The 13478-nt window shown below is 38.8% G+C and overlaps 1 protein-coding gene across 1 annotated transcript in view; it reads left to right on the forward strand.

Moving 5' to 3' along the window:
- Positions 1-13478, forward strand: part of BTBD7 (BTB domain containing 7) — a 33719-nt gene that overhangs the window by 11534 nt on the left and 8707 nt on the right. The window contains 6 exon segments of the mRNA XM_035888714.1: positions 7331-7539; positions 8877-8952; positions 11189-11349; positions 11612-11755; positions 11890-11952; positions 11954-12100. Of these exon segments, the coding sequence (XP_035744607.1) occupies positions 7331-7539; positions 8877-8952; positions 11189-11349; positions 11612-11755; positions 11890-11952; positions 11954-12100 (800 nt within the window).

The raw sequence follows: 13478 nt of genomic DNA on the forward strand, positions 1-13478 counted from the left end.
AAATAACTTAATTTCAGACTTTTTGCTTGCCTGTTTATTTTTAGGTGTTGACTTTACCCTTGACAAGAATAAGAAGTAAGAAACTATTTTAAAGCTATATTCAGTAGCGCAGCCTTTGATCTAGAGGCAGATACCTCCTGACATCAAAAGTACCCTTGATCTCAGCAGGACTGAAATACTGAAATGCCAGGAAGCCCACAGTAGCAGTATTAAATATGTGCAAATGTATTGTGGGAAGATTAGAGCAAGTGTCAGTTATATCAGTGCAGTAGGAATGCTCAAAGGAACTAGTCTGGCACTTAGAATTTTAAAATAAATTGGGTATGATTAAGTAAATATTAACATAAATCTGACCTATTCTCTCCTTACAATGATTCACTTGTACTCAAGCCTGAAATAATTGCATAGGTTTTATATGATGAAAATGAAGACTGGAGAAAGCAGGAAGTGGAAAGGGTCTTCCCTAGAGCAGTTACGTTCCAGGGTTATATGCAAGGATAAAGAATTTGACTGAGTTGTACAACTGGGCACATAAAATTTGTTTGCAATGTCATAGTTTGCAGAGGAACAGATCTGGTTACTGTTTTCAGGTTTTTCTTTCAGCCACCTGTGTTCTAGGAAGTATGTGGCTTAAATACTGAACAGTGATGGCTGGCGGCGGTCCCTCTAAACATTGGTTCTTCCTCCCTCAGACATTCATTGTTCCCATGTTAAGTTCTTCCCTCTGGTTTGTTATGGTTGAGTTGGCAGCTTTTTGTTCCTGACCCACAATTGTTTTCTGTTTAAGCTGGATCAGGTATGCTGCCTGCTGCTGCATGTTGTTAAGGAATAGCTGAAGCACAGTCAAGGGCCATTATCAATTGATGGCTCCAAGAAGCCAAAAATGTAGATGCAGATTTCAGGCTTCCTAAATTAATGCATTTTGCATGTGGCAGAAGCAGAAGAGTAAATTCATTTTCATTGTCAAGCAGAGAAAACATTAATGAGCTTTTGGCACAAATATTGAATGCTTTAAGCGTGTAACAATTACCTTACATTTCTGGCTAAACTTACAACTTCAAAAATCCAACAGTTAATATTGTAGAATGTTTAATAGCTTTATAACTGCCATATCATAAAAGAAAGTATTTTAAAAAACACAAGTTGTGTTGTTTTTGTCTGCTCCCTAACTGAATATTTCAAATGGCTAGACAATCTGCAGTATTGAATTAGACATAACTTACTGAGTTTTCACTGTGGAAGGTTGGTTGGCATAACACAAAATGCTGCCTGACCTGACCTTCAGATCATATTTTATTTTTTCTTTAACAGTTAATCTGAAGTGCTATACAGTTATAAGCTTTGTATTTGAATAAACCAAAAATTAATACTGTATACTTTAACAGTGCCATAATAGATGTGCTTTGAATTCAGCCTTTGAAGGATGGGAGTACATGAATGTTTTAAATTTTTGTGCTTAGAAAAATCAGCACAAAAATAGCTCAAAAGAGGTGCTGAACTTAGCAATAGACTTAAACAGTGTTTGACCACTAGTGCCCGTTGAGCCCTTCTTGATCTCCAGTGCCGCTTAGGTCTTGATTTCTTTCCTGCAAAACACTCACATAGTTTTGCACCTTCATGTAACCCAAACTTCTGTGCTTCAGGGTTCTAAAATGTGGAAAATAATGCACCTGCAAGTTACTGGCTTGGCATCAGCTAACTATTAACCTAATTTAAAAAACAAAAAAAAAACCCAAAAAAACCCAAAACAAAAAAAACCCAAACCAAAAACAATTTGTGGAGGAGATGGAAAAGAAAAGCACTAAAACTTCAAGAAGCTAGAAAGCTGTGGCATTCCTTTAAGATGAAGAATATGCTGCTGCCAGGGGGCAATAAATTATTAATAAACTGTGAAAGTCAGCCTGCATCCAGAAGATGGATGCTGAACAAGATCCCTTGTTAACAGTACAGTTATAGGAAAGTAGAGGTTGTTGCAGTTGCTGCTTATGTGATAACCAGTTAAAAAGGTGTAATTTTCTGTTTGTACTATGTAAGTCTTCTGACTTGCTCTTAACTGTTTTTGTAACCGATGTTTTGCCTACTGCTGTGGAGAACCTAAATTCCTATTGCTATGTGTCTCGAGTTGAAAAAAATGCACCTGCAAGTTACTGGCTTGGCATCAGGTAACTATTAACCTAATTTAAAAAACAAAAAAAAAAAAACCAAAAAAACCCAAAACAAAAAAAACCCAAACCAAAAACAATTTGTGGAGGAGATGGAAAAGAAAAGCACTAAAACTTCAAGAAGCTAGAAAGCTGTGGCATTCCTTTAAGATGAAGAATATGCTGCTGCCAGGGGGCAATAAATTATTAATAAACTGTGAAAGTCAGCCTGCATCCAGAAGATGGATGCTGAACAAGATCCCTTGTTAACAGTACAGTTATAGGAAAGTAGAGGTTGTTGCAGTTGCTGCTTATGTGATAACCAGTTAAAAAGGTGTAATTTCCTGTTTGTACTATGTAAGTCTTCTGACTTGCTCTTAACTGTTTTTGTAACCGATGTTTTGCCTACTGCTGTGGAGAACCTAAATTCCTATTGCTATGTGTCTCGAGTTGTATGAGGTCACTTGAATCGACAAAAGTGGTACTGCTGCCCTGCATCCTGCATTAGCCTCCTTGTTTTCTGTTCTCTATGCTGGCAGCTAGGGTTTGTGCTATTGGTGATTTAATGTTGCTGGAAGCAGGACTGACAGAAAATAGTTAACTAGTTGATTGAGTGGCCACCCAAGCATCAGTGTGACAGAAGAGCAGGAGATGTAGAGTGTAAGATGACAATGTGGTTTAATACAAGGGGGTTAGCTCCCATAGCTGCTCCCACAGCCTGGGAGTGTGAGCTGCCTTCTAAGGAATCCTTAGCAAGTACAGGAAACATTTGCATCTTTGGATCTGTAAGACGTGGGAAACAGGCTGAACAAATGTTGTCTCCCTTTTTTCCTTTCTCTTCCCATCAGAAGCTTGGTTAGAACAGCAAGGGTGCTCATGCATGGGTATAGGCAACCATCTCTGGGACTTCCAAACATGGTGCAGTCCAGACTAGCGACAGGTCATGCCTCTGAATTGCTCTATACATGCCAGCAAATTCCAAAAGTATGGTTCCTGATTGCCAGCATGGTCTCTCCTAATGCAGCAAACTTAAGAAAACATTGACTAGCTTTTACATTCCAGTTCAGTGTCAAGATGAATTCTTACTGGTTTTTTTATTGGCTCCACTGGTTTGCATAAGTTTAGGGGAAAGGTCTCCACCACAGAATCAGTTAAATCAAGCTAATGATTTTGTAGTAAAAATTGCTTAATCTACTTTTGCTGACTGTAAATTTGTCTTTTGTAGGTCTGTCAACTGTCGTGGTAAGATCCCAAGCTACTAGCTAGCATGCTAAACATGGGCTCAAGCTATTTCTATGTGGAAGGGCTGTGGAATTGCATTTGAGAGACTTGGGGAAGCAAAAAGGACTTGTTTGTAGGCAAGACCTATTGGTATCCAGCAAAAGTAGTGCATGGAGTAGCCTTATTTGTTCAAAATGCGATGGTCCACTTTCATTTGAGACTCCAAATTGAATCTCTGAAAGATACTAACGGTCACAGAAGCTTGTAGTAGAGCACTTTGGGACACTGCAAACGGATCTTGGAAAGGCTGTTGCTGCTTGAAGATTATAAAACAGTACTCACAGGAGAATAATGCTTTATTCCACTGTGAAGAACAGTATTGTGGCTATTGGATGACTGCTTTTTTTTTGCCAAGTGGTTGATTCTTAAAGCAAAACCTCCCCCCCTCTTCTGCCAAAGAAGAAAAGAAATTGGATTCCTTCCATAGATAGAATTGGGTTGCCCCAGTTTATTTAGGTGTTCAGAAAACACTTTAATTATTGCCTCATGTTTATTTCGGAAAAAAATACTTTAAATGATCCCACAGTTCTGACATACTGCTAAAATTACTTAGGAAAAGGACTGTTTTGCTTGCTAGGCATCCTAAATGAGCTTTTCACTTGATGATGTCATATTATCAGTAGGTGTGCAATAATTGGACTTGACAGAAGAATTGAGACTGAGCTGATGCCCTGTCTCTATAAATCAGTGTTGCTCAGATCTTTGGAAGTGCATTTCTTGTGGAAATGTAGTTTACTGTCTTTGCAGGGGACAGGTATACTTTCTGTTTCAAAAATAAATGTTAGATGAAGTAGTATGAACGGCATTCGCTTTGAGATAAGTCTCTTTGCTTTTACAGTTGGAGTTTCCTCGTGACTGATTTCAGTGAGTGGGCTTACGTGCTGCCTTTGAAATGGAACAGGCCTTACTTGTAATCTTTAGACTTCAGAGGGATTTAATCATCTGCTGAAGTCAGTTTTCATGCAAACAGAATAATTACATGCAAGAAGTTGCATTAGGATTTAGCAGGGCAAGGCTTAGTGCAACACAACAGATGACCCTAAAGAATTGTTTCAAACAACTGTGTGTTTCTTACTCAGGGAAGCAAACTCCTCTCTTAAGCGTACTGCAGCTAGTCGTGGTCAGCTTTCATTCACCGTGCCAGCTTTGCTGCTAACTTAATGTTTTCCTCTTTTGAGCGAAAGGGAAAGTAAGAGGGACTTGCATGACAAATACAGTGTCAGCCATTAACTATGTAAGTAAAAATGTAAGGAAAATTGTAAGTAGAAGTGGATACTGAAGTGGAAAGCTTCAGACTTCGTTTACTCATGTCTGACATATTTTGAGCTTTATTAAGGGTATGTTTTGGTTTGGTTTTTTTTTTCTTAAACACTAGAATTTTTTAAGAATTATGGGTGAGGTTTATCCTTCAGGCTTCTGGGGAATTCCCCCATCTAGGGGGGGGCAGTTTCTCTAACCTGTACCAAAACCTAAGGAGTGTATTTCAGAGCAGTTCTCATCCTCTGCTCTCATTTGTACCAGTGATGATCAGGCTGATGTTCCAAGTACCTGCAACCAAACTGTGCTGCATGTTCCCTGCTGACTTCAGGCTAGTCCTCACCATGCAGGTTAGAGGTTGATATCTATAGTAAGGCACCTGTTTTTACTTATAGTAATAATAATAATAATAAGTAACGTAATGGTAATAGGTAGCTCTGTATTACTTCAGTAATGGTAAAGGACGCAGGTGTATTGAAACATGACTCAACACTTACCCCGTTGTCAAAAGCAAATGGAGGGTCTAATTTGGGATGAATAGTGTAATGCGGTCTTTAATGAATCATTCAGAAATGTACGTGCTTTGTTAGCTCTTCTGCCAGTGGCTGCACTGATATACGGTCTTCCTTTTCGTAGGTGAATTGGGCATGTGAAAAACAAATCATCCAAGTGCTTGTTGAGAAAAGTTTGTTTTAAATATGAACTGGTGTAAAATTTATTACTGTTTGGGGGGACAGGCATTATTCTCATAAATTCCTTTAAAAAAAGAAATAAAAATTGTTTCCAAAACTATGTATACATTCAGACATATTCCTGGAATTTGCTGCAAACATTCTCATTGAGCATTGACCTGTATTTATTATATTCACAGTATTTTTTTTTTTATACTTAAGTTTAGAAAATTTTAGTGGTGGAATATTGTTCTCATAATTAACATGCTGGCTTTTTTATAGTATGAAGTAGAAATACATTTGTTTAATAGGACAGGTACATTTATAATCTGCCTCATGTTTAAACTGTTGCTTCCTAGTACCACCTTCTTTACCTTACTGTTTAAGTTTCCCTTTTCAGTGGCTTTGCCCCTAAGTAGCAGTTCCTTTGACAGATACCTTTTCTACCTGAAGTTGCACATTCACTCAGTACTATTTACGCCTTAGTAACTTATCCTTCACACTATTAGTTGCAACAGAGATGGAGTCAATGCTTATGTTGTGTATGCTGGCTTATGTAAAAAAGTAAGATTTTTCTTTTAACTGTATTAATTACTGGTAGTGTGTCTTGCATGTATGCAAGCAGTTCAAAAGTACATAGCATCAGGAGAGCCTCTTTGATCTTTGTCTTGACAAATCTTAAGATTACCATGCTAAACCCCATCTTACTCAGCTTAGTCCAAGAGCTCAGTAATGAGATACAGTTCTCTAAACAACTGACAAAGTTTAGTTTTTAAATATCCTTGAAACTGAGAGAAAAATCATAATGTATAAAAAGTAAAATAATTGCAGTGTAAGCGTGCTGCTCTGAACAGTCTGGGGACCTCTCATGGGCATAAGCACGGCTGTACTTTTGTGGCTCTAGTGGGTTGAGACTGGAATGTATAATTCCAGGACAGGATTTTTTTTTTTTCCTTTAAATTGCTGTCTTTATAGTACAAATAGAAATAGTATTCTGTGTGTATGTAAACCAGATGTACAAATGAAATCAGCAAAGTGCTATCGGAGACTTCAAGTTACCAACATTTGGTACCATCTGTCTTAACTCGGTAACCCCAAGTAGCCGTGTTTTCAGCCCTCCCGTGGTACATCTCCCCTCATTTCTTCCAAATCTGCTCCATCTTCAGGATACTTGGGTATCCCCTGTCTCTTCTTCAGAAGACACGTACTTTGTGACAGAGTAAATCCTTAATGCGGCAGTGGGTACAAAAAAACTGTAGCGGATTTGCCACCTGTTGGAAACACTGCCTCCTTGGGTGCTTCACTTTCTGCTTCCCTGCCGGATGAGGTGCTCCCTGTCCTGGCACCCTCTGTGCCGTGCTTATAGGGAGACCAGGCTGGTGGCCTAGAGCAACTCCCACTGCTTCCTACCTTCCCTTCGAGTCAGAATGTGATGCTTTGCTGCCCTCATCCTGTGCTGGGTAGCTGAGTACCAGCAATATGTCACAGCTTTTGTTTCTGCTCCTCTGCACAGTCTGTCTTAGGCGGGCACACATGCAAAGTAGTGTGGACCAAAATCCCACCTCTGTTATGGGTTTATAGGCTTCTGTGAATCTGTTCTAAATAACAGTGACTCAAATTCAAATTTGCAACTTTAAAATGTGTTACACAGTCAGATAACGTATATTAACCAAGGGAGGTTCTAGTAGGGCTGAACTAGCTTTCCAATTGTTCGTCCAGGCACAATAGTAGACATGATGTTTCGTGTGCCTTTAAAAGGTAAATGACTGTATAGTTGGAATCCTAAACCACAAATGAAATTGTTATACTTTTAGTCAGAATTTAACCCCATTTGCAACCTTGGTCTGTAGGGCACTTCTGTTTTTACTCTCACTGGGAGTCATAAAACCCTTTATATTACAGATTTAGCCATATGTATGATTTCTTCAGGATCAAAGTGCCTCTGTAACAACATCATTGATTTTTGCTTTTTTTTCATAGGCTGTGAAGATATTATTGCCGAGAGCATCTCACTAGACACCTTAATTGCCATTCTGAAGTGGAGCTCTCAGCCGTACGGTTCCAAGTGGGTACATCGTCAAGCACTACATTTCCTCTGTGAGGAGTTTACCCAGGTCATGACTTCAGATGTCTTCTATGAACTCAGCAAGGACCACCTGCTCACAGCTATTCAGTCTGACTATTTACAGGTAACCTGCGATGCACAATACAGCTGGTCCTGCTTGAAGCAGGATATGATACACCATTACTGGAAGCACTTGGGAGTAGCTAATTTTAAATTGTAGACAAGAGTGCATTTGTATGCACACTAAGCATTCCTTTATAAGATGTAAAAAAATAAAATTGAAATAGTGACTAAGAAAACTATTTTGTTCTTGGCTTGTAACACAACCCAAACTGGCAGTATATGCTATTGCTTAGAAGCCTAATAATAGTTTAGAAATGGCTGCAAATTACTTTAAATGAAGCATTTCTGAACCTAACATTTGCCTTGCATATTTAAGTGTTTTATAAAAATTATGTGCTAGTAGTAGTTTAGCTGTAACAATGTACGTCCTAGTTGGGGGCAGTGGGAGCTAGTAATTGTTCAGAAGGCTTAATTCATTTTTTAGGGAAGACATAAAAGTACTTTTCCTGGCAAGTACTGCAGAATGTTTTTTAACTTTCCTTCAGTGATTGTGTGGTTTTAGGGAGAGGAAACCATACTGACTAATGGAAAGCTTGTGGATTTTTGCTGCCACTTCTCTTCAGGGGAGATATCTTTAATAATGATGATCAGCCTTTTATAGTTTAAGGATGACTGGATTTTTTTAACTATATCCGTCCCAGTCTTACTTAACTGTTAGAGATTATTTAAAGTGTTTTTTTAAAAATGTTTATTTTAAACATTTCAGGAATTACAATAACAGTACTGTTCATCTTCCATGAGAGTGTATAGTATCACTAAATTTCCTACGCTAGTTGTTAAGAAATTAGGTAGATAAATTTAAACTTTTCAGTTCATGATTTTTTTCCTCTAAAAATGTTCACTGGCTAGCACATGTATATAGGTATGAAAATAGCAAAGGTTTTTTTGTTTATAGTATTAATGAAAATCTTTCTTTTCACCTAGATTACAATTGAGTTTATTGCAGATGCTGAATTTAATGCTAAACAAGAGATCCAAACACCCAGTGTTAGAACTGCCCCTTTTAATTAACTTGAATCATTCAAATTTTAACACTTGTAAGTCTTCAGGCTGGACAAAATTTTTCCTTCTGTAGAGAGAAAAAAATTTTTTTTTCTTCTTAGGAATTTAGTAAGTGACATGGATCTAGAAATCATGGTGGTGATATATCAGTAGTATTACCTTAAAATGTTTGGAGGAAGTGGTATAGCAGAACATAAAGTACAAAAACTTACTTTGCTGTCGGTACAGTTATGTTTTTTCATAGCTGTAAAAGACCTGTGTATGTCATTTTTGTGTGTGTGTATGTGTGACAATAAACTAAGCATATACAGATTGCTGACTTTCTCTTTCTACCAGGCAAGCGAACAAGATATTCTTAAATATCTGATTAAATGGGGAGAACACCAGTTGATGAAAAGAATAGCAGATCGAGGTAAGGATCCTCTAAACCACACAGTACTAAACCAAATAAACCAAAACGTATGGAATTTCTTTTTTTGTGGGTAACCTGTAACTTAAGGAAATTTAGTCCACTTTGTTCATACGCTCAAAACTAAACAAATACTTTTTTTTTTTTTTTAAAAAAAAAGCTTTTGTTCTCTAAAAATTGAGAATGCTGGCGATCTGAGGGAGCTGGGGTTGTTTAGACCTCAAGAAAAGAAGGTTATGGGGGGATCTTAGCAAAGTTTATACATATCTAATGGCAGGAAGCGAAGAAAATAAAGTGACACTCTTCTCTTGGCACCCAGGACAGGGTGAGAGGCAATGAGGCATTAATTGAAATACAGGAAATTTTGTTTAAACGCAAGAAACTGTGAGGATGGTCAGATGCTGGAACAGGTTGCCCAGAGTAGTACGGAGTCTCCATCCCTGGAGATGTTCAAAACCCAACTGGATGTAGTCATGGGCAACCTGCTCTACCCTGCCTGGGAAGGTGTGGGAAGAGGGTGGTGATTGTGGCTGAACCAGAATTTTAGAGGTCCTTTCAACCTCTACCACTGTCAAATTTTTAAGTCTGGTTGATTTCCTGTTGTCTCAGAATTATTTTTCTTGTAATTAATTCATCAAATAAAGAAAATCTGCAGTATCTTTTAACTTTTCTATTCTCATGCAGGCTTCTCACAGTAGTCTTATTCTTAGTTTACTGTGTCAACCTTTAACTTCAGTTTGAGTGCGTTTCTCCCCCAGAAATCTGTGGTAGTGAGAAACAAGCCATCAAGTGGCATCAGTGTTTTTCATGAAGTAGATGTAAATGGTTTTTTATTAGCTCAGATGCATATTATTGATACAGTGGTAACTTCAAGGGCAATTGCACATGTGTTGGATGTGGGAAGTAGGTTAAATATAGATTTCCCAAATAACAAATGCAAGTGACACCATGAAGTGTCAATCAGATAGTACAATGAGAGGAACAGAAAGGGAAGAACCTGCCTGTATGAAAACAGAGCAGTGCTGGTGTAGCTACTGTGTTTGGAGGGCTGGCCATGTTTTTGAATTCCGCTGTTACTGCTTGCGATACAACTGCTTTGTCATGGACCTGTTGCATGAAATGCAACAAAAAGTCAGTTAGAATATGTGCTTTTAGGGACCTGAGTAAGTATTAACCTTCTGTCTTCAAAACAAGACTTTTTTTAAGTGTTTGTCTTACAGCACGCTGGGATGTAATGGAGCCAGTTAAACAGTAACAGACCTGGACTGGGAGAGAAGCTGCTCACTTGGAGTAATTGTGCAGCTTCCTATGGTGTTCATTAAGTAAATGGCTCACTTATCTTTCCTGGGATCATTAGATAACATGATAAGCAAAAGCAGAAATAAGAGCTACGCTGAGTTCTGTCAGATTAGGACCAAATTTAGTCTAGTAATGGTCTAAATTCCTCAGTGATTTTGCAGCTCTGAATATGTGGCGATGTCAGTCAAATATCAGAAAGCATTAGAAATTGTAATGGGCTGTGGCCAAAGCTTGTGCTGCCTGTACTGAATGGAGGGTGGGTATGTTTTGACAGGTTTCCTCAAAGAGTGCAATTAATCAAAGTAAGGTTGGGCACAGTACCTAAAGTACAGGTGAAGGTAGTTAACTGAGGGAGTGAGAATGACCCCAGTGTCATATGTTGTCATCTTGCAGTCTCTCAGAAGATGCTCACTCTTGGCATAAATAGGTGTCCTGTGACCATGAGAGCATCTTGAATGGGCTTGACACAGCTGTTACTAGGGTGGCTTACATGAGACTGGGATAATTTATCCCAGTGGTCTCTTCAGGCCTTAATTTGTAGAAAATAAGTCTTTGAAAACTGCTGGGAGAAGGGAGAGGAGCTGCAGGAGAGAGCCTTTGGGGAAACTGCTAGCAGCAAGGCATGAAAGTTTTCATAGCATAGCTCCAGGTAGAGCTTTATAAATGTTGATCCCAAACACTACTTCGGTGTTTTCTCCCTGGCTTATGCTTTGAAACTGACAGCAGTGCAAAGACCCATGCTTGCATAAACCTGACTCTACTGACGCTTCATGTTGGATTTTAAGGCATGAAGTAGTTCTGTGGAATAATGCTGATAAGCACTGTTGATATTAAATTAGACTTTTCTTTCCTTTTCTGTAACTTCCCACAAGCCCTGTAACTCCTGCTTTCCTATTTAAGTTTTTTGACATAAATTTACTATTTCTTGTTCTTCCCACAGAGCCTAATTTACTGAGTGGTACTGCTCACAGTGTGAACAAAAGAGGTGTGAAGAGGAGAGATCTTGACATTGAGGAGCTGAGAGAGATCCTGTCTCCGCTTCTACCTTTTGTCCGCATTGAGCACATCTTACCCATGAATAGTGAAGTACTCAGTGATGCAGTAAGTCAGTAATCTCATACAAATATTATCTCTGGATTCTTTGTACTTCAGATTCTACAATGTTCAGGTTGTTTTGGGTTTTTTTTGAGGATTAGCTCCTAAAATGTTATCACTCGGAGTAATACGTGCCTTTTTCTGGTTAAATTTTCTGTACTTTAAATCTATCAGTGATGTAAGGCTTCAGGATAAGAAATGCATCTCTTGCAAGCTTTTTCCATATTTATATTTAAAAAACCTTGAAACTCTTTCTTGATTCTTAAAGATGAAGAGAGGCCTGATTAGTACTCCTCCTTCAGACATGCTACCAACATCAGAAGGTGGAAAGTCAAATGCCTGGCTGCGGCAAAAAAATGCTGGAATATATGTGCGGCCAAGACTGTTCTCACCATATGTGGAGGAGGCTAAGGTAATAATCATTAACATTTGAGTATTGTTAATCTGGAGTCATTGGGGGTTCTGTAAACAGGGAAAGATTTTTGGTATGTTTTGTCTCTCTTTGCATGTGCTGGCCTAAAATACTAACATTTTCAATTTAACAAGACTTACAAGATTGATCATCAGGCTCAAGTCTCTAGAACTGGTCAGAAAAATTTCAACAAAATTTTTTTTTGTCGAAATTGAAATGTTTGCGAGACAGATCTTGATGAAATTCCACCGGAAACAAAGCAGCGTTCTGAGGGAAACCTCCCTGGTTTCCAGCCAGTTTGCCGGCCCAGCTCCTCGGCAGCCCACCTGGCAGGCGGATGGCAAGGTGAGAGCCTGAGAGTCCCAGTTTGCAGCTAGTCAGCAACCTTGGTGCCAGGTCTTTCAGGCTCCCCAGCTCGCACCAGAGCTGGGTGGAGAGCTACTATTCCAGTAGGCAGAGGACTCTGGTATTTCGTCATCTTGTTTGAATTGGAACGTGTCCAAAGTTCTTTCAGTCTTCTGCAAAATTGAATAAATAACTTGTGTCCAACTTCAGTGAAGTCCTGTGTCCCGCTCAAGCAGTAGCTTCCCTATTTAGTATCTTGCGTGAGGATTGTCAAACTGAAGATCTTGTAGGATCTCTGATGGTGACGTTTGGTGACAGGGTGGAGATGGCTTTGTGTGGGACAGAAACATGCCATATTCTGTTTGACAGAATGGGACCGTTGTAGGTCACTAACTAATGCCACCACTTAAGGCAGCTCTGACTTAAGTCAAAGAGTTCATGAGTCCCAGCAGTGCAGGTGACTGCAGAACAAGAGGATTAGGCAAAGCTGTGCACATCCATATCGCCTACAAACTGACCACTACTCTGGTGAATTCGGAGTTTCTGCCCTGTGCCTCAGAAAGAAAACATTTTCTAGGGATGCGAGTTGTTATTGAAATCCTCTTTGAGGGGAGGGGAGAAATAAAACTACTTTGCGTTTTGGGCACCATGGTTAGAGCGCACCAGGTGGCACTAAAGCAGCAAAAGAAGACTAGCCAGTTAAAATTTTATCTTTGTATCTTGGATCGTTAAAACTAACAAAAATGTGTTAAAGAATGTGTGATAAAAGCTTTGACTCTTTTAGTTTTCAGGTATATGGTATGGGAGTCCTTTAGTAGTAACCTTAAAGAAGCGCATTCTAAATTTTTTTTTTTTCCCCCACTGTCAGGAATCTTACTTGTTTATATTAGTTTCATATTACACTGTTAATATTTTTAAAAGCATCATTAGCTGTTTAACCTTAGAGGGAGGACTTATTATCTGGTAACTATATTCCTATTCATAGTTTAATTACTGTGAAATGCAAAAATTGCAGAGAAGTGATTTCTGGTTTGTGGCTGGGTTTTTTTTTTTTTCTTTACTCCCCCTGTTAGCCTCATATATTTTCTTTAAATAAATCAATATTAAATGAGAATCTTAAAAGGGTATGGGTAAATCCCTTTCTTTAAGACATCTGAGGGAAACACATTTCATTTTCAGACTAGTGCCTTCTACTCAATGGCACAGAGAGTTGAGACCTCTAGGCAGTAATTGTCTGAGACAGAGTCCAGAGGATCTAGCCTTGAGAAGGTTACTTCCAATCTGACAGGTACAAAATAAAAAAAGCAACCTTCCCAAACTGTATTCACCTGCCTGCTCCTAGCTCTGAAACTCAACTCTGATCATGACTGGAAAATGG

The sequence above is a fragment of the Egretta garzetta genome, unplaced genomic scaffold, assembly GCF_000687185.1.
Source record: "Egretta garzetta isolate BGI_Z169 unplaced genomic scaffold, ASM68718v1 scaffold361, whole genome shotgun sequence".
NCBI classification, from domain to species: Eukaryota; Metazoa; Chordata; class Aves; order Pelecaniformes; family Ardeidae; genus Egretta; species Egretta garzetta.